General features: G+C 31.5%; 1 protein-coding gene and 1 long non-coding RNA gene across 7 annotated transcripts; both read left to right on the plus strand.

The window, feature by feature from the left end:
- Positions 1–7,182: 7,182 nt before the first annotated feature.
- Positions 7,183–8,886, plus strand: LOC149987542 (uncharacterized). Its single transcript, XR_016498058.1, has 2 exons — positions 7,183–8,073; positions 8,252–8,886. It is a non-coding gene; the product is annotated as an uncharacterized LOC149987542 (long non-coding RNA).
- Positions 8,887–11,441: 2,555 nt separating this feature from the next.
- On the plus strand, positions 11,442–18,716 carry LOC112294566 (uncharacterized). Of its 6 annotated transcripts, none has more exons than XM_073540386.2 (11): positions 11,443–11,998; positions 12,916–13,158; positions 14,121–14,389; positions 14,832–14,995; positions 15,123–15,246; positions 15,371–15,500; positions 15,667–15,722; positions 15,870–17,604; positions 17,755–17,835; positions 17,953–18,043; positions 18,241–18,716. In XM_073540386.2, the coding sequence occupies exons 3-11, from the start codon at positions 14,235–14,237 to the stop codon at positions 18,297–18,299; spliced, it is 2,595 nt and encodes an 864-aa protein (XP_073396487.1). In that variant the 5' UTR covers positions 11,443–11,998; positions 12,916–13,158; positions 14,121–14,234; the 3' UTR covers positions 18,300–18,716. The 6 variants fall into 6 exon arrangements, with proteins under 6 accessions (XP_073396488.1, XP_073396487.1, XP_073396486.1 ...); XM_073540385.2 differs by having other exon boundaries at positions 14,137–14,389; XM_073540388.2 differs by having other exon boundaries at positions 11,444–11,998; positions 14,137–14,389; positions 17,758–17,835.
- The last annotated feature ends 3,292 nt before the right edge of the window (positions 18,717–22,008 follow it).

A 22,008-nucleotide genomic window follows, 5' to 3' on the forward strand; every position in this document is an offset into this window, starting at 1 on the left:
TTCAAACCACTTTGGTTAATTTTTCACAAATTATTAGAAAAGCAATACAAGTGGTGAAGAATTGTTTGGGAGATTAGATAATAGTGATTTTAATGCAAAGGTGCAACAAAGGAATATGCAAAGAAGTGCTCTTGGAGCTTAAGTGGTTTTGTGATACAATTTATGATATTTTATAAAGAAGATGGTGTAAAGAGATGGGGCTTGAAAAATGCTATTAATTTCATCCATATAATTGGTATGATGTTGCAAAAGATGAAAGATTATTATTTAATAAAATAAATAATTTAACAAAGAATATAGTTATTTTTTAATGCTTTTAAATTGATCAATTACATATTAGAATAGTAATCTTATATTTAAAAGTTTGAATGTAGTGTAAAAAATATTATGTCTTTTTCTAAAGACATTTTTAATCTAGAATATAAACAACCTCTTACACCATTAATGAAAAGCCTATTTTAAAATGTATGGATAATAACACGATTGAATCTCCAAAAAGTTATTAAAATGATATCATTTGAAGAATATATAATTAATTATTCTTAAAAAAAATAGAAAAAATAAATAGATAAAATAAAATAAAATAAAATAAACCTCAATCTTATCTCAATTGAATGTCACAAACATACATCTTCACCTACATTAAAGGAGTTAAGTAGAAATGAGTTGAAAAGATGGATTTTTATAGTATTGAGTGGAAATTGTTTTTTACAAGCTTCATAGATTTAAATATGACTTTATACTTATTTATAGATAATTGATAGTTTGAAAACTTCACCAACCATGTTACATACAATGGTAACTTGTGATATAAGTTGGCCTTATGGTACAAATGTAAGAATTTTATTTAATAAGTTATTTACATGTCCTATAAATAGGACATGTGTCCATGGTCCTATAAGACATTATTACATAACTCCTAATTAAATGGTATATATGGAAGTAAGAATGAAGCCTTTTTTCATTCTTGTCAACGCCTTTATTAGTTTTAGTCTTGTTTCAAGAATCTTTAGTCTTTTGTCTTTGGCAATAATTATTCTAATTTAAATATTATACCATCTTTGAATAATTATCTACTTGTTTTTAGTGATATGAAAGTATAACAAATCTTTCTTTCTTTATGATTCATATTCTTAATAATTTCACATGAATAATAATTCACTATTTTTTTTGTTTTGGAAATAAATAGAGAGTCCCATTTTTTTGTTGTATTTTAAAGATTTTGGACTTCCATCTGTAAATTAATAATTTATATTTTATTTTATTTTTTTTAAAGATTAGATTATTCTTCTTTTTAGAAACTTTTATTTAATGTTAGAATTTGTATATTATCCTCTTCTAATTTGACTTTTGGATTTGATAAAGTCACATGCAATAGGAATAAAAGAAAAGATTATGGATGCTACAAATGGCAAAAGTGAGAAAAAATTTACATCTATTGTAGATCTTCATGAGTTTATTAATACTCTAAAGTTAAAAATTTCATGTATTATCAATATCAACCATAGTGGTACTATTCCTACACCTATGAAAGAAGTCATTAATGGTGTCAATGTCTATGCTAAGAAATTATATATTTGAAAAAAGAAAATAAATTAAATTCATCTTTAAATTCAAAAAGTCTTACTACTACAAATATAGGGAGAGACAAGAATTAATATGCTAAAGAAGTCTGATTGAATTTGATCAAAATTTTGAATATTTGTTTAACAAATCAAGTTCTATCCATAATTGCATCTTTTCAAATATTTTGATGGATTTACTCAAGTTAGATTCATAGACACATTTTTATTTGGAAGTGACTCTCTTAATTTGTAACTTTGATGAAAAATGATTCATAACTCCAACATGATCTAAATTTATTCTTAGAAGTGTTTATAACCATCTTTAGAGAAAGTGATTGAAAATAGGTAATAGAAACCAAATTCATATTTTTACAACAAGAATCATGATTAATTATCGTATATCTTGCTAAATTACAAAAAAATTCTTGTGTTGTGGATTGAAATAACAAAGCCTTTATCAATTAATTTTCATATAAATTAAAAAATAATATCAAAAATTTATTATTAAAAATATTGAAAGCAAATTCATTTTAACAACTTATTTTTCAAGTAATTGCATGCAGCAATCAACTTTTTGAAATAGAAAAAGAACAAAAAATTAATTCTAAAGAAATAAATTGAGTAATGACAACAATCCTTAAGGTTTTAGAAACTTATTCATTAAGGCCAAAACTTATGCAAATTACTATGGTACAATTTATACTTCCCATTGATCAAAGAAAGATTTGATATTGTCAAGAAGGATATGTGATTATGTTGTAGATAATCTAAACACACTATTCAACATTATTTAAAAAAATAGTGTAATTAAAAAATCAAAAGCATGGTTGCTTAAGAAGACAATGTATCAAAAATCAAGTTTGTCTTATTATAATAAAGATTGTGTATGTAGAATCTTGTGCAATACCTACTAAAGATCATATTCTCTCTTTACATGCATATTTGATTTTACAATAGATGTCTCTTTAAGGCCAAAATTTAAAAATTATTTATTTTTTAAAATTCAAGAGCTTTAATTTTTTTTATATAGATTAAAGTTTTTGTTAAAAAATATGAAATGTTTTTTTATAAAAAAAACAAAGTTCATGTATTTAAAAGTCATAGATGACTGTTTGTTATCTTTTAGAGATGTTAGCCATGAAAATATTCTTTTAGATGTAGCAATGTATGGATACAAAATCTTAGTTATATTAAATGATATTAGATCTTCTTCAAATCCAATTATTTTAGGTTTATTGTGGCTAAAGAAGTATAAGCCTTAAATAGATTGAATTTCTTATAATCTTAATTTTTTTCACTATGCAACCTGGACTTCTATTGTCTAAGTAGAATATTATAAGTATGATACATTTGAATCTATTTTAGTAGGTATAAGTACTTTTAACATGTTGCAATTTTATTTTTATATTTTTCTATTTATGCCACATCAATATTTAGTAGTGGAAAGACTTTAAGTAATATTTTAAATCAATATATGGATAAAGATTATCAAGACGTTTTTGAGAAAATAAATGCAAATTTTCTTTTAAAGTATTGTCTTTATGATTATTCAATTAATCCGTAAATTAGAACTCAATTGCTATTTGGAACAATCTATAGCTTATTACAAAATAAATTGGCTATAGTAGAGGGATATATTGATGAAAGCATGGCCAAGAACTTCATATGCTATTTAAAATTTTTAGTAGAAGTTTCTATTTTATTTTATTTAAAAGAAAAACAAAACAAAAAATAAAAAAATCATCACAAATATGTGTGGATTATGAAAGGCAAAACAATATTAACATCAAAAACAAATATTTTCTATCTCTAATATCAAGATTTTTTTTATCAACTAAATCAAGCAAAGATCTATACTAAAGTAGATCTATAATGAACATATAATCTAATTGTATTATAGAAGGTAATAAATAGAAAATTTTATTTTAAACCATATATGGATATTATAAATATAATGCCATGCCTTTATCAAGGATATGAATCAAGTTTTCAAACTATCAATCAACTACAAACACATATAAAGTCAAATCCACATCCATAAAGCTTCTTAGAAGTTTTTTTGTAAAGATATAATTAAATCTACCTTCATTTATCTTCTACTTAATATTTTTTATCTAAGTAATTATGTATATCAATGATATTACTTCTTCTTATAAGGATGAGTTCCACAAAGAGTAGTGATTATATCTCAATTCTTGATTTTGGTTTTGATGGATGTTGTTGATGAAAAGCATCAATATTTCTTGCTACATTTCCAAGATGCATTACTTGCTTTCATTTATATTCATTAATATCATATCTCTACCAATGTTCAAGATATTCTAACCTATTTAGATGCCTCCTTGAGTCCAAGACTTCTTCAACTTCAAATTTTTTATTATTGTCCACTTCTATAGAAAGAGGTGGGATTTATCTATTTTTTGATCTATCAATTGTCTTATATGGTTGAAAAAAAGACATACAAATATGGACTGGATCTTTATAGACTCTAATAGATGTAATAGATATTCAACTAGATTGATATGTTAACAAATAGGAAATGGACCAAGTCTACAATAATCCAACTTGTAAAATTTATTTTATATATTATTTTTTGAATAAATAATACTTATTTAAATAAATATTTTTATTATTTTTGTTCCAATTATATCTTAAAATGTGAATAAAATAAACTATTCAATTATTATTATTGTAAATTAAAATAATTATTACTTTAATGAATTAAATCAAGTAATAAAAATAAAAATAAGGTGTTCTATAGAATTTAATTACGATTAAAATATATTCTCTTAAATTCATAAAAAAATATAAAATATATCATAAAAATAATATTTATTCTATTAAAAATAAAAAAAAATTATAGAATTTTAATTATTATTTAGAATCAAAAAATAAAAGAAATTATAATAGAATAAGAATAAAATTGAATTATTTTTATTTATTAGTAGCAATAGAAAAAAATAAATATAATAAAATCAGATAAATTAAAAATTAAGAAAAAGACAAAATAATATTACTTCAAGTATTTTAATTATGATTTAAAATTATTAATTTTTGTAAATCCTTTTTTAGAAAAATCTTATAAAAAATGAATAAAAATAAATCAAAACATATATTTTCTTACATATATATATATATATATATATATATATATATATATAATTATTTTTAATTTTTAATTTATTCTCAAATAAAAATATTGATATTTTAATATACTATAATTAAATTAAGAATAATTCTTTTTAGGATAGTGAAAAAGGAAATAATCAATTTTCTTATATAAGATAATTGATCCAAAATTGTTACTGTTTTTCAAAACAATTTGTCAATGTTTAAAAGGTCAAATTTAATAATAATTATAATAATTATAATTGTATCAAAATTTGATTTCTTAATGAAAAAAATATATTTTAATAATAAACTAAATATAATGAAAAATTCTTAACATAAAAAAATTATTATAAATACTCTTTAAAACATTTAAAATGTACATTGTAGCAACTATAAATGTAAAACATTACCAATATAAAGAAAATAGGACAAAACACCAATAGAATTTTTAGTTGAATGATGGAAGAGAAATGATTCAGTAGTTACTAATAGTTTATGACAAATTTTTGTTTTAAAATGTATAGATTAATAATAATAATAATAATAATAATGATACAATTTGAGTATTTATAAGAATCCATTCAAATTGCATTTAAACATTTTCAACAATCCTTCAAAGTTACTTTAACTAAAATCATGAAATAACCTGAATTATTTTTATTAAAAAAAATTGGTCAAATATGATACATTTCTTTATTATTTATTTTAAAACTACATGGCCTGTTGCAAGTTTATTCTAAAATTTCACATTAACTAAACTATTATTATTCTTTTATACTTCATTGGTGCCTAGATAAGATATTACTTGAATGAATGGATGGACAAGGTTTGTTTGAAGTTCTCTAATAATGTAAAAATACCAATGGACCAGCAAAAAAACAAACCAACCAACCAACAAATAATGTTTTTGAATCAAGAGCATTGGACTTCAAGAAATTAAGGAAATTTTAATCTAAAGATTTTGTTGGTGTTGTTGTGGTGATAGCATTGCTTGTGTGTATGTTATATTAGTTCACATCTCGCTTGTATTATAAAGGCTTAGTCTAAGTTGTGTGATATTGGATTTAAGTCTCTAAAATTAGATATTTTGTTTTTGTATGTTTGCTTATCTTTAATTATTGTATTGGTAATGTTTTTTGCTTATTGTGTTTTATTTGGTTGAAAGACAATATTGCCAAATATACCACAATATATAACTTTGGCAAATACAAATGATGTCTTTTTTGTTCTTTATTGCCTACATAGAATTTATATCTCTACCTTTACTATGCTAATGCAACACAATTAGGCCTTAGGACTTCACAACCTAAAGAAGAGGGATATTTTAGCTTAATATTTTTTTGAGTATGATTATGAATTTTGCTTATATTACAATAACAAGCAATATGTTTTGAGAAAATATTGCTTAGCAAGACATTAAATCTCCTATATATATTGACTAATAATTTTTGTTGAACTATGTTTTGACACTCGTAAAATTAATGAATTCATATAAGTAATTTGTGCCTAATGTTAGTAATGCAAGGAATTTTAGCTGATGTTTGGTGTTGTATGGTGTGGGATGAGATATAAAATGTAATGTGTAAGAGTGGCAAGTTGTGGATCTTTAATTCTTTTAAATGGTATTATTATATAGTGGTATGGATATTGGATGAAAAAATAAAAAATAAAAAACAAATACATATATTTTTAAAAGATCTAATTCAAGTGTTAGTAAATCAATCTTTTAAACAACATAAATAATGAATAGAAAGAAGTTAGAAAAGTTGTGTGTATATTGCTCTTTTGAATTCAATTATAAAATAAATAAATATTAAAATCTATAAAATTTATACATTTTAAAGAGCCAAATAAAATAATTTAGCATATAATTGTATAAAATTTTATTTTAATGATATATATATATATATATATATATGTGTTTTTTACCATAAAATGTATAATAGATTTATTTCAAGGCTAGATATTTTAATATTAAAGTATACCATATAGTAAAAATCGTCATTTTGCCAATTTTGCACTAACATTTTATATGCTGTGATAAAACATCAATAAATGTCTAAAAATTTATTAAAAATGAGTTGTAAAATTTTAAGATATATATTTTTAAATTATAAAATATAGGAGCCTTTAGGCTTTAGCTGGTATATATATTGAAATACACAAAAATTGAAAGATTTTGTACTATATTTGGATTTTTTGATCTAAAATTGTATGTAATAATTACTTAAATAATAATAATAATAATTAGCCGTTATATATATATATATATATATATATATTGAATGTCACTTCCATAGTGCGTAGATTGATGTTCATCCTTTCTTGTACAAAGACAACAATGTTTGACTTGTATATAAATACTCATCTACTTTTTTTCTCCATACTATATACACGTGGGATGTTGCATTAGGATTATATGGTGTTGCTTTAACAACTCCTTATATTTATTATAAGCTTTTAATTTTTAAATGATATGTAGGATAATTGTATTATTATTAGTATATATTGATGTAAGATTATTTTTATTTGCTACAGAAAATACATAAGTTTTCCCTCAAAATATCAATTAAGGATGAGGACTTTTACTTCAAAGTTTTCAAAAAATATAAATTTACATTATATCTTACTTTTTATGATGGTTATATGTGTGTATATATAAATATATATATATATATATATACATTGAATATTAAATAATCTTAAAAAATCATTCAAAACTTCACAAAAAACTAAGCAGTTCAGAAACACATCAAATTCAAGAAATATAAAAATTATTCTAAAATATTTGAAACAAAAAGACTATTGAACAATACACCTTATAATAGGACATAAGTTGAAGGTGTACAAGAACCTCTATATATGGTATCATCCGAAAGATTAAATGAATAACTATTAACTGAGAAGAAAAAACTAAAATAAATTTATTTTTTTATATTTAATAACATATTAGAATAAATAATTGAATAAGACGTTATTAAACTCATATTTACTCTAAAACAAAACAATAAGAAATATTTTATGTGTTTTGATAATTTAATAATTAACATGCATATACCCAAGTGAAGGATGTAACTAAACAGTTATTTTGGTGTAATTATCTGCTGATGTGACAAGCTTAAAAAGTATCCAAATTAATGTTTTGTAGTTAGAATTTTTCAGTAGAAAAATCTCATGGATCTACAACAATGGTTACATCTCCAACTCAAAGATCAATGGCTGTCTTAACAGTAATGTTTGCACACTTAAACAGAAGTAATCTGAAAGACTGTAAATTTTGTTGTGCCTCACAATTGGTAGGATGGTAACACCATTAAAGCTGATTTAGCCAAATATTATAAAAATTCCTTGCAACAAGCTTTGAATACACTTAACAGTTCATCTTCAAATCTAGTCGGTGGGTTGTACAAAAATTTCAAAAATCTCATAAATAAATAAATATTAATATATATATATATATATATTCTACAACAGTTTGGTCATTGAAGCAATCAAATAAATATGCAAGTAAATAAGATCAAACAAATGTGAAATCTACAAATTGACACATTAGTCCTTTGGGGATCAAACCCCAGTTGGTTTCATTAAATGATGTGCACTGCTGACACAATAAGCAACAAAAAGGACCACAAATGGACAAGTGATGGTCACCATCTCTCCATCTGGATTGAAGTGCATCTGCACCAAACCCTAATATCCTCTCCGTGCACCATATTCCAAAACAATAAAAATTGGATTTTCTTACAACACTTTATACTGAAGTAAGTAAAGCAAAAGAGATATTTGATGGTGTTTCCATTGTTGGGGAAAAAAAGAAGTCATTCCTTTGGGAAAAAAAATAAATTGAGATTTGTGAGATGTTGATTTGATCCTACCATTCATGGATGTCAATCCAAAGGTGACAAGCGTACTAATGTTTGAAGAGAAGTGGCTATATGAAGACCCTTTTTCATTAATATTGGGCCCCATTCAAAATGATATTTGGTTGTGTTACAATGACAAGGACTTAAAATTGAATGCCTTTGAGATGATAGGGATGGATTAAAAAAAATTGCTGATTAAATGCACTCCACAAAAACTCCTCATTATAGGTCATTTAGATTTTATGTAATGATTACTTTAATAACAACACAAAACTACTGAAAAATATTTTGATAGTTTTAAAATGTTGTTTGCTTGTTCAGGAAATTTTATAAACTACAATGATCTATTTAGACTTCTCCATTGTGAGTGAAATGCACAAACTACCAAATGGACCTTTGTTCTGACAAATAAATGTACATATATATATATATATATAGTTACTTCATTTGGTTTGGAGATTGAAGTAAGGACCTAAAGCTGTTTGCTATTTAACCTTTCGTATGAACATGCCTTATTCTCTCAACATGAATGTATGTGTATACAATCTATGATCTGTGATATTAATCCTTCAACTTGTTTTTGTTTATTTTTTATATTATGATACTAACATCAAGTACAGTAACAATAACAATATTCATTATGCTGTGTGTGTGTGTGTGTATTTATTTATTTATTTATTTATTTTTCCTTCAAACTTTTCTTGGATATAAATATAAATATTTATGAAACCAAACACATTAAATGTTACTCTTTTTTATTTTATTTTTAAATTTTAAATGTTGTGATTGGCTGAGAATTATATTATTTCATATGTATAAATATTTCATTTTCATTATATGCACACATATCTCTCTCTCTCTCCTCTCTCTCTCTCTCTCTACATATACATATATATATATATATATATATACATATATATATATTTTTGAAAACTTCTACACCATGATTTAAAATGATTTCTTTTTGAATGACCTGAAAACTTCTGTAAATTGAATTTTGATGCTTTGATTTTATTTTGTGAGTTACATAATAATCTTAGAAGGGCATTTATATTATTCATGCATATGCTGCTTGAAGTTTGATTTTGACGCTCAAGTATTGCACCTAAAAAACTACAAGTTTTGCACAGAAACATTGTAGTGCAAAAAATAAAATTACTATTTTTTTCTTTTATTTATTTGTTTTCTTGTTTATTTATTTAAATTTCTTATCTTCAGAGAGCGTTTAAATATTTTCTTTATTTTTTTTCTATCTATTTATATTTTTATAAATGGTTGTAGATGTGTTTGACACTTGGTGTTGTACTAAAATAAAACAAAACCTTTTGATAAATTGAAATTATGATGTCATTGAATAAACATGTAAGTAGGTGATTAAATCTACAATGAAACAGAGCCATTGAAAATCCTCAAGAATATAAAATAAACCATTTTTAATCTTAAGTAAGATAATTAGCAATATTTATAATGTGGTGTTTGATATGTTGGAACAATATAATTTGAAACAAATTTCATATAAGTATGCTATGTATAAGTTCCAATTTAATTTTAAATGCTAAAATTTGAAGAAAGACAACAATTACCAATCTAACACAATTTATGTTTTTCATTTTATTTTTTTAGTATATTAATTGAATTATAATTTCCTCACTTCTGTATCAGTCACTAGACATTTTACTTAGGATATGTAATAAAATTTATGGAAGATATTTTATTCATTTATTTTATTTTATTATTATTTTAAACTAAAATTAAAACACACTTGTTAAATATTTAATAAATCATAAAACATAGTTTTTCAATAAAATATATACATATATGTCATGCTTAAATTATCTTTAAAAACTACCATAGCTTGTTAAATATATTATTGTGTTCACTGATTACTTTCAATCATAGATAAAATACTTCTTTAATTTTATAGTATTAGACAAATTATTATTAACATATCAAGAATTTGAACTTGTTACTTTTTAAAATGATAATTTTTGTAGTTTCTCCTGCTGTATCTTATGAAATAATATGTATGTATATATATTCACATTATTTATAATAAATACTTATTATTTTGTTATAAATTTAAAATTTAAAATACTAAACCTATTTTAAAAGTACAAAGTATAGTTAGAACAAAAAAAATATAATGAATTATTTTTAAGGATGTCAATATGCTACTAATCAAATCATTTTAAAAAATTGTAATGTTTGAAGTGAGACTTGTTTTATTAAAATGTCACATATTTTTGTAGCAACAAAGAACAACAAAAACAAAACCTGATTCATCCACTATCCTCTTGTTTGAGACTTCTTTCTCCTTTAGTTAAATTTGTTATGTGGCTATATAGTGTTCAACTCACAAAAAAATTACAAGGGATGTCTCCAAACTCTAAAGCAGAACATACCCCCCCCCCCCCCCCCCCCACTAAAATAAGAATAAAATAAAAATTCACAACAACCAAATAATACAAAATTCAGGGAAATAATCTCTAATGAGAAGATTTACGCAAAACTCACAACAACTATTTTCATATTCAACAAGAAAAAGTCCCTCTAGTCCCAAACAATAATAATCACAAATACAGTGAAATTAAAGGGAAAATTAATTTTCGACATGGTCAAGAGGGGAAAAATCATCACTATTACCACATAAAACCGTGGCCGTGGCCCTCGTGTCATTAGTTCTAATTTTTCATTCACTTTATCCAACTTACAACGTACGACCAATAAAAACCAGACACGTGGTAAATAACTCCACGTGGACCTCCGCAGCTGCATCGAAGCTTCGCCGTCAAGATGCATCGAAAACTTCGACGACTCTGGAGTTTGGGGCGGGCGAACGTTCAACGATCGATCCGAACCCAAAAAAATACGAGCACCAGAACGGGGAATTCGAGAGGGCTCTGGTAGCAGGAAGAAAACCCAACAAATACCTCGAATCTCAAGACGCGGAAGGAGCGTATTGCCGTGATTATTCCTACCTGAAGACGAGTCGTAGAGAGCTGCTGGCTATGCATTTACCATCGATTGAATCCAAAGAGGACGGGATCCGTGGCCTCTTGCTCTCTCCGCGTCCGAATTCCGACGCAGAGTGATGAAATTGAGCGTAGCGGGGGCACGCCTTTGCCTAGTCTCGGCTCGCGTTTTTGTGGTCGCCTCGGCAGTAGGGCCAAGGAGTTATTCATGTTGTTATTCTCCCTCTCATGGAGATGCAGCTTGTAGCTTCGTACGATAAAAAAGCGTGTCGATCTTTTTACAGGTTTGGTGGAACGCTGGCGAGAGAGCGAGAGCGAAAGAAAGAGAGGTGACTGGCAAGTGGTTGATGATCATTCATTGCACCTGGGGTTTGTTGGAGGTGGAGGAGACCGGGACTGTGGTGCTGTGACTGTTGGAGTAGGCCGCAGATCGAAGACGAATTTTGCGATGGCGTAGAATATAAATGACCCGCTTTCCGATCTGATGGTGATTCCCTGTGATGCAATTCGTTTGAATCCTCGTCCTCCTCCCCCTCTCCGTCCTCCTCCTCCTCCGCCGCAATCTGTGTTTGTCGGCGTTGCGAAGGACCTTTGGCTTGTGGTGTATGGAATAGTCTCTCGTCCGGATGCGGGTTGCAATTTTCGGCGATCGTGCTCACGAGCTGTCTCGATGGGGATTGTTGCTCTCAATTAAAGGCGCATGCGATCGCCGAAGTTAGCTCGCTGTTGAGCAGTTTGGACATTTAGGGGGAGAGTTTTGATGCTTGCCTGACCTTTCGGAGTCCTTCTCACCTTTCTTGCAATACCAAAGCCTGATTCCTCTCCATTCCTAGCGTAGGCTTTGTGCTGCATTTCATGGTAATGAAATGTTTGTACCCCAATTCAAGTTTCAATTTCCATGGGGACGAAAGCGCTGTGTCTACAACCTTTTGATTCGTATTTTTGTGACCTGCATTTAATATTTCCATTCGATTAGCCTGTCTACTACCAACAATGCTTTCTGTACAAGTAAAATTTTCGTTTTGATTCCATGACCTTCACTTGCATTTTTATTTTATTTTGATAGTTTGTTATTTTTTGAGGAACGAGGAATCGGCTGGAAAAGGGTCTAATGTTGCCGTAGATAGCCAGGCCCAACGTGGTTTCAGTGCGTTTGCACGTTATCCGTAAATATCCATGAATGCCACTGGCGTGATATCTTCAGTTTTCGTATCGGCGCAGCGAAATTACTGTCTATATTTTACTGTCTTCACCTTATTTATCTCCTCAGAGCTGCACGGAGGGCGCTCTTTGTGAAGAAATTTGTGACTTGGAGATCGTAGAATTACATGGTACGAGGTTGTGGATGGGGAGTCTTCCGAAGCTTTTTGCGTCCGCTTGAGACTTTTGACCTTTTTGGCGCAGAGTCTTCCCTACATTCGATGCGCTGCAATGCTGGGAGCTTTCGTGAGAGTTGAAAATCAGTGAAAAAAAGGAGCTCGTCCAATGCACTGGCATGCAAGGATTATCGCTACCAAGTTTGCCCACGACGCAACGACGAGAACGCGAATCGTCAACATTTCAGGGGTTCCCTTTTGCTCCATGGCCTGCGATGTTGGAGTACAAATTGCTATGCGCACACTAGAAGCATGAAGTGCCTGTAAACGAGTATGTAATTCATTTCCTGCTTGCTTGCAGCTCGGTATTTTAGAAGGGAAAAACATGAACGAAGCTGGATTGACGGAATGATCGTGGGAGAATTTTTTTTGTTGAGCTTTTGGTGTCTACGTAGTGCATTCTACGATTTTGCAACAGGGATTAGCATTCCGAGCACCAGTGAGTCCCAAAAATGCTGAAAGAAGTTGTTCGTTCCTCGCTTTCGCATTTTCTTACACCCTTCTGTCAAGAAATTCATATTATAGACTGGCGAGTCTCTTTCCTTGAGTTTGCAGGTTTTACAGTACTTAGATGGAGCGGTAGATGTGGAATTCAACATTAGGTTTATATCCTTCACATGATAGGGCTTGCAGCACGGTCTACGAACCCTCCCAGATTCCAGTCTTGGGGCATATTTTCTACCTTCATGACATGACATATGTCATGCATTTCGGTTTAGTGTGTTTGCTCATGGTGAGTTGTAAGCAAAAGGTGAAAGATCTGAAGAATGCCATCATGCTAGCATGTCAATGCTGTTGGTATATATCCTTCAATCACTCTTGAGGTTCAGCAGAAGTGGGGGTATAGCTAGAATATCTGCATTATTGTTAGATCAGACCGGCGTTGACACACACACACACATACACACAAGTATTTAATACACTTAATAAATATTGAAGTAGTTTAAGTATCTATACGTATGCTTTATTTGTTTATTTATTATTTTCGCCTTCCAAAATTTGAAAGTCAAAGCGTCGTCCATACTTGAATGTCGGAATCCTTCTATTCTAGTCCTTGTTGCAGCTTATTTGAAACATCGTCAAACAGCCGCACGCGAGGAAATCCGAAATCGTGATACCATTTGAAGATGGACCTATTGAACCACAGAATTACTTGACTGTAATGCAAACATGACATGCATCTGGTGCTATCGTGTTACCTAGGGCATACATGATTTTTCTGACTCTGTGCAGTTGGAGGATTGTTCAGACAACTTTGCAACTGAATAGTGGATGAGGCCATCCTTTTTCAGTCTGGAACAGTTTAGAGGAGAGCCAACGTGATTGGAGATTTAAGTGGCAGACGGAATGCCTCTGGTGCGGTACGAAGTGCGCTGCGAGCACAGCTTGGCTAACCCTGACCTCTACCGCACTGTGGATCGATATGATTCCGAGGGGTTGCTCGAGGGGATGGCCATAGGTGGCCTTGTGGGCCTAGTTCGCCAGCTCGGCGACCTTGCTGAGTACGTCTTCTCATTTTCCCTCAATCGCAACTTCATAACCACAGTTACCAGCTTAGTTCCTTGCCAAATTATTTGTGCTGACTGTGGCTAAGTTTAGAGGTTGAGAGCCATAGTCATGCCTCCTTTAGCTCTGATACGTGTGTTTACTAGTGTCCTTAAGGACGAATCTCGGATTCTTACCTCAATATTTTATCTTTAGCTAAGAATGATTCACATGATAAGTGTTTCCTGCGCGGAGTTCAGGCTGTCATGTTGCTATACCTGATCATCTGCAACCTTGATCAGTGGCAAAGTTTTCTTCAATTGGGGTCTTAATTAGATAACGGTAGTGTTTTACGGCATGAACGTCTCTCTTAGCATAAATTCCTATCTGGCACCTGATGTTTTAAACGAATTGTCGCGATGTACCAAATTTCAAAGGCAAGCTTATTAACTGTTGCAGGTTCGCAGCCGAGATATTTCACGGCCTTCACGTCGACGTCATGACAATTGTATCACGAGGAAAAGATTTGAAGGCCCGGGTTGCTCGTCTGGAGGCCGACCTGCCTGCGGTGGAGAAGGCACTGCTTTCGGAAGCTAGTCAATGTCGATTTGCTTACACAGCACGTAGGTTACACCTTTGAGACTTTTTATCTCATATAAATTTTATGCTACATTAGTAGTGGCATTAATGCCCAGCAAGGGTAATTTATTCAATGTCTTATTTGAGCAGGATGGTGATATGGTATGGCAGGATCAAAGTGCCGCTTATCGTTGCCAATGGACCAAAATCTTTGTGCTCAAGGGGAGCTTCCACCTTTTGTTCGAGGTTTCTACGACGACTGTCGAGGTCCACCTCGGCTGTTTCTTCTTGACAAGTACGAGTTTCCTCTTGAGGACGTGTTAGAGTCGCATTGTCTTCCTGCTCTGCGTCAGTAGGTTCCTTTCTCCACACAATATAATTGCTGGGGCTCTGTAACAATCATGCTTTTGGCTTATCAGATTCGATAAAGCTGGACGAGGTGCTTGTGTGAAGAGGTACACAGACCCGACATATTTTAGGATTACCTGGGCCACCGCGCAGCTGGAGAGAGCTGAGCAAGCTGAGCGGGAAAGACTAGCCGAACAAGAAGTGGGCGCTGATTTTTCTTCCTTCCTTAGCATCTTTTTATAAATCTCCATGTTTTTAGACTATGTGCAGGATGCAGCATAGGTGTCCCACTTTAGGTGCTTGGGTTGATATCGTGGTCTTACAAATATCGTTTACTGACCTCTCGTATTTTCAATGTGTATGCCAGAGGAGAAATAGTGAGAACAATCCCTCTAAAAAGGCTGGTCCACTGACTTATCGCAGGTAATGTTTTTGAATGATTTGAGGGCTGTGAGTGCTTTGTTGAAAATGGGGAGAGTTTCCTCCAAGCACGAATTATACATTTTTTATCACAAATTTAGTGGTTGCAATTACTAAGTTCAAAATGTTTCGTAATATGCAAAATTATAGAGAACGGGTACCATCAGTCCAACTCGAGGATCTGGAAGGATTCATACGTGACTCAGACCCCGACCCTCGTTCGGAGCATTTACACCGAGTGGTAAGAATTTCATTCGAGGATGACCTCACCCCGGACAGGCCTCGGCCTCCCGAAGAACCTGAATCTTTGGACGCCACCTTCCGGAACCGGCAAGTGACTGAAATGAACGAAGGTCCTGTATTGGATCCCGTGAAGATAACTGGCAAAGACATCGAGAATGAAAAACTGAGACGTAGGACTCGAGTAGAGTACGATGCTGACGGGGAGCCTTCTGATGAAGAAGAAGAAGAAGAAGAAGAAGAAGAAGCGAAATGCTTCATGGATACGTTGACAACCATGAGCTTCGACGCAGACTCTGAAGCTGACTTTCGAAGTCCGAGGAATGCACGCGGATCGGTAGATTCACGGACATCGGTTGATTCTGAAACTAGCTCACAAACTCGGCTTGCTCTGGTTCCCCAATGGGTGACACCATTAAAAGTACTTGTGTTGAAGGCACATGAGGAAGGTCGTCGTCACACGTCACCGTCTCGAAGATCCGTCGGAGTCAACCAGAAGGGTGATTTTACTCCACTATTAAGACTCGAGAAGCCCGACGTTCCTATTGCAGGCCCTGAACCAGGCCAAGAATCAGAGGCATCTGGTGGAAGTTCTGGTAGCCAGCCTGCAATCGACCATCAGCAAGAGGCCCGTTACGCTGATAAACTTATTGAAAATGAGTTGAATATTACAAGCCATAATGAATTAGAGACCCAGGAAAGCTATGTTAAACTTACTGAGGCCCAGCTCAAGGATTCTTCGAAACTCTCAATGATTACTCAGAGAGCTGCTGAAAAATTCGCCAATGAATCACATGATTCCATATCCCTTCAAGATGTTTTCAGGGCTCTAACAAGAGCGAAAGTCGAAGAGCAAGTTCTTCCCGCAGAGGCTAGAGACCAATCGCCTATGCCGGAAAACGAAGTCTCACATGTCTCAAGACAGGACAACCAATCCATTTTGGAGAATGCCCAGCAAGATGTGTGTGTCCCCAAGAGCCGCCGTCTGTGGGCTAGGAACAATGACTCACAGGTAGCAACGAGTGGCATTTTATTACGGGTCCTGCCCTTGAAGCTCAACGGTGGCGTGTACAATGACGACAAGCTCAGAGCTCGCTTGTTGAATGATGGTGAGCATTCTCAGGAGGAGATTATAAGCCCACGTGCATTAGTTCAGCTTGAAGGAGAGGAGGTCCTTAAACAGGATTCAGAAATTTCCAGCCGAATCGACTGCGAAATGGCATGTAACTCTTCTTCAAATGCCTCGAGTCCCTACACAAATATTTCCTCATCTTCCGTGGTTGAAGATGATGGATGTACGTCGTCAGCAAGTGAATCATCTCCGAAAGGCCCCAATTTTTTTGCTCTCTTGTCACCGCCTGAGTCACCGTCAAGGAATTCTCGAGGCTTGATGGGCTCACATGCCTCCTATAATACGAGCTCCCAATTTGGAAGGGATAGCCCAAAAGCTCCCCCAACTATTCCTTTTCTCTCGCTGTCACCCACAGTGTCAAGGTTCTCGTCATTCAGTTACGAGCCTCCTGTGAGCTTTGTAGACTACTCTCGACCTCCGCCCCAGCTCGTATCACCACCTCTTGAAGATATTAATTTGTCATTACATACGAGTGATGGTCCTGCTGCAAGCTCGTCACAAGCTCCAGATAAGGTGCAGTGGCGCATTTAAGTTTGCGACATGGTTGGCTTTTTTCTGCATTATCATGTCACTCGAATTGTACACGATACTTGGTGTCGAAATCGGACAATTGACCAACATGCTTATCTTGCTGGGTCTGGGATGTGTTTTTTTCCTCTTTAGCAGCTCAAGGATGTCTCTACAAGCAATCCCTCCCTGAATGGTGTTGTTGCGGGTTTGCAAGCTGAAGCGAACAGAAGCCAGGTATACATTTGTGATTTGACCTTCTGTAGTGGACATCTCTTACGTGTCTTATGGGCTGACTTTTGGATGCTAGAGATGCAATCTGTCCCTGACGTTTATTCTGCATGTCATGAGCAGCCTTCTAGGCAGCCAAACTCAGTGGTTAGACCAAGAACGTGGAACGATCGGTCGGAACACAACGTTGCAGCCACTCTGCGTGCAATTCGGCAGGAAAGAATATTTCTCGTAAATTAGTTGCACATTTCAGATGCAGCATAGCAGTGCATTTCTTGCCAAGTATTGTTAAAGCGGAATTTACTTTGGTTAATAGATAAGTTCATTGGCTTGATTTTAGAAGTTCTGAAGTATCGTGAAGTGATTATAACGACTCTAACTGGGATATATTTTCACTGTTGTCTGTTTTATAGGCTGCGGCAGTTCAAAGCGATGATACAGGAAACGAGGACAATAGCAAAGATTCATGACCCAAGTGGGAATTCTCGATTTTCAAAGCCAACAGGGACAGAATGGGGTCTGTCAGCATGAATTATGTGTCTAAATTTAGAATTTACAGCAGGAAGGCGTTGGATTCGGTGTCCTGTTGGGAGGTTGATGTCCCATCCGCAACCTCTCCGCCCATTAGGATAGGGCTGAGGATCCGAAGGTGGGTCCCTTGTGCTTTTGTGTTCGTCTTTGACGTCAACGAAGCTTCATGGCCTTGCTCAACATATTTGTTAAAGCTTCTGTCTTGTTTTGTCGACGTGAGTTGGGCGTCGCTCATGAAAAAAAGAATAGGATGAAAACGAAACTGAAGGTTTTCTGCTCCGAAATGGTGGCGTAATTGTCTTCTTTTTGCTGATAAGTTGTAGATCTTTGAGTTAAAGTGGGAGAATTTTGTTTTACCTCTGAGGTCTTTTTGATTTGATTTGTTTCCATCGTTTGTTTGTAATTTTGATTGTGGTTTAGAATGTGTGAGGTTTGGTAATTGTTTTGATATTCAGGTGTGTAGGATTTGTTATTTGATTTAAATGTTTATTTACTTATGTAGGCATTGAAACTGTTGATATAGTGTTGTTCTTAATAAAAATATGAGTTCAAGAAACTAAAGTTTGTAGGGTCTATAGATTTGGTATTGAGCTTTTTTGTAAGTTTAATTTCATTTCATTTTCAACTTTATGTTGGATCTTTTTCATTCAGACTTTAGAAGAAATACTACATTTTTAGGATTACCTTTTATAAGGTTGAAATTTGTTAATCTTTATGTTATATCAAGATAATTGGAAGTTGAATTTATATTTTATTGTATATATTAACTTAAAACAAGTCAATTTTTTTTTTAAATATGTAAAGTTCAGAATTTTCTAAATTTTTATTGTGTACATGTATATGTGTGATATATAAATATGCATAACATATGAATATATATGTCATAATTGAAAGTTTTATTGGTAAATAATATTTTGGGGATTTTGAAGGATGTGTTTGAATAATAATACAATTCGCTATTTAAATAAACAATGCATCAAAAGACAAGTTTAATCTTTTCGCAATAACTATCTTAGGTAAAATATATACTTTCAAAGCCAAATTTATTGCTACATATGATTGATCATTGGGTATGGCATTGGCATCAATAATAAGGATTAGAAATAAGATAAATATACAATGGCTATGAAATTAGAAGACGATTGTTTATTTTTTGACAAAATGCATGCTTTTTATAATAAGAGGTCAAATTTGACTTTGCTTTGTGAGAAAGACTCCATTGTAGTAATGAATATAATTCCATTGTAAGACTCTACAATAGTATTGGTGAGCAATCTACTAAGGAAATTGCTCAGTTTAAATATGTTGTCCAAAGAATCACTCTCCAAAGATATTTGGAAGGCTTTATTGCAAGACAAATTTTATGAATCAAAAGAGGTGTACAAAGAAGAGTATAATTTTTTGCTCTCTTTTATTCTTCCTATGTCTACATCTATTTCACTAACATTGCTTTTTGTATGAAAACCATAGCTTGACAACATCACCATTATTACTCTAAAAAAGAGTAGTCGCTTATCACAAGTTTTAAGGTCTCAAAGGAAATCTTCAAAGGGTTGCCATACAATGGCCAATGCATTTGCAAAGTCATCATGACAAAAAAATGCGATAATAACAGAGTGCTTTACTCTATTAAAACAAAGAAGTAAAAGAATTGAGATCAAGTTACAAAAAGAACTTGAAATAAAAGAGAGATTTAAAAAAGATAAGATGGATAGATTAAGAAAAGTTAAATGTAAAAGAAGAAAAAATGAAGGTGATTCAAAAATGCAATAGTAAAGACATATCATGGACATACATATTTATTCTAATATTTATCTATATAATTAAATAGAAGTAAGTAAAAGTAGATTTATTTCACAATATTTTCTAGTTATGCTTCCTAGAAGCTTCATAGATACTGGTTTGTTTTTACATGTGTTTGTAGTTGATTGATAAATTAAAAACTTGGTCAACAAATTGACTACATATTGATAGCTTATGGAATAAGTTAACTATATGGTGTACATATAGAAAACTTGCGTTGCAAGTTAAGATATATGTCTTGTAAAGTTAACACATTGTAGAGGACTTTTAGTACATCGCTATGTAGCTCATAGTTAAGAATATATATGGAGATAAGAGTGAAGCCTTCATCATTCTTATTAATGCCTTTTTTAATGTCTCAAGACTTCCTAAGCTTTCTTGTCTTTGGCAATAGCCATTCTAATTTAATATTATATTATCTTTAAATAATTTTTTAGTCTTTTCAAGTGACATTGATATTTTAGTTCTTTGAGGTTCATATTCTTAGTAGTTTGACAAGAGTACTAACTTATTGTTCTTTTTTTGTTTAAGAAATAAATGGATTATCTAACTTCTATTGTTGTATTTTGAAGATTGTAGATTATCCATCTTTAAATAAATTATGTAGTTTTCTAACATTAATTTTTTTTTTCTCCTTAAAAAGAGCACATTATCCTTCTTTGTGGAAATTTTCATTCAATATCAGAGATTGCATATTACCTTCTTTTAATTTGACTTATGGATTTGTTAAGTTATTTGAAATGGAAAGAAAAATCATGGATGCTATACTTAGTGGAAGTAAGAATAGATTTGTAACTATTGCAGATCTTTATAAATGTGTGAATATTCTTAGAGTGGAAATTTTTCATGCATCACCAATGCCAACTATGAAAATACTAATCCTATGCCTATGGAAGAAGTTTAAAATCTATAGTAAGAAGTTGTGCAGTTAAAGGAAGCAAGTAGATTGACTTTACAACCAAATCCAAGAAGTTTTGTTTCTAAAAATACAACAAAGACATGGATTAATAAGCCCAATAAGTTTAATGAAACATGAACAAAATTTTGAGGATTTTTATAAGAAGTAAAGCTCTATCTAAGGTTGCATTGCTTCTAGTACCTAGATAGATTTACTCAAGTTCAATTCATAAGTGCACTTTTAACTAAAAATATTTTTTCTTGATTTATACTATTAATGGAAAAAATCCATGATTCCTTTATGATTTGAATTCATTTCTAAAAGTATTTGCGGTAACATTCAAAGATAATGATTCAAATATAATAGCAAAAATTAAGCTCTTATCTTTATGATTAGGATCATGGTCAACTACCATATATGTTGCTAAATTCCATAACCTTGCTTGCAATGTAGATTGGAATGATAAAGCCTTCATCAATAAATTTGATATGGATTGAAGAATAATATCAAATATTTGTTATTGATAATACAAAAAGCAAAATCTTTGAAACAATTTATTGTTCAAGCCATTGCATACAATAATCAATTATTTAAAAGGTATTAAGAATAAAGACTTTGTTGATGAAGAACTAGTCAAGTGATCATAACAACTTTCAAGTTTTTAAAAACTTATATATCAAGGCCAAAATCAATGCAGATTCATACAATATATTTAAAATCTTTCACTAAGCCTAAAAAAACTTGATGTCATCAAGAGGGTTTATACTTATATTATAGAGAAGCTAAGCACATTGCTTAACATTATCCAAAGAAGCAATGTCAGCACAAAATGGAAAGCACAATTGTCAAAGAAGAGAATGTATCAGAAAATAAGTTTTTCTAGCTACAATAGAGACTATGCAGTAAGAATCATGTGCAATATCTAGTAAAGGTCTTATTTTCTTCCC

The sequence above is a fragment of the Physcomitrium patens genome, chromosome 17 (assembly GCF_059467195.1).
Source record: "Physcomitrium patens ecotype Gransden chromosome 17, ASM5946719v1, whole genome shotgun sequence".
NCBI lineage: Eukaryota > Viridiplantae > Streptophyta > Bryopsida > Funariales > Funariaceae > Physcomitrium > Physcomitrium patens.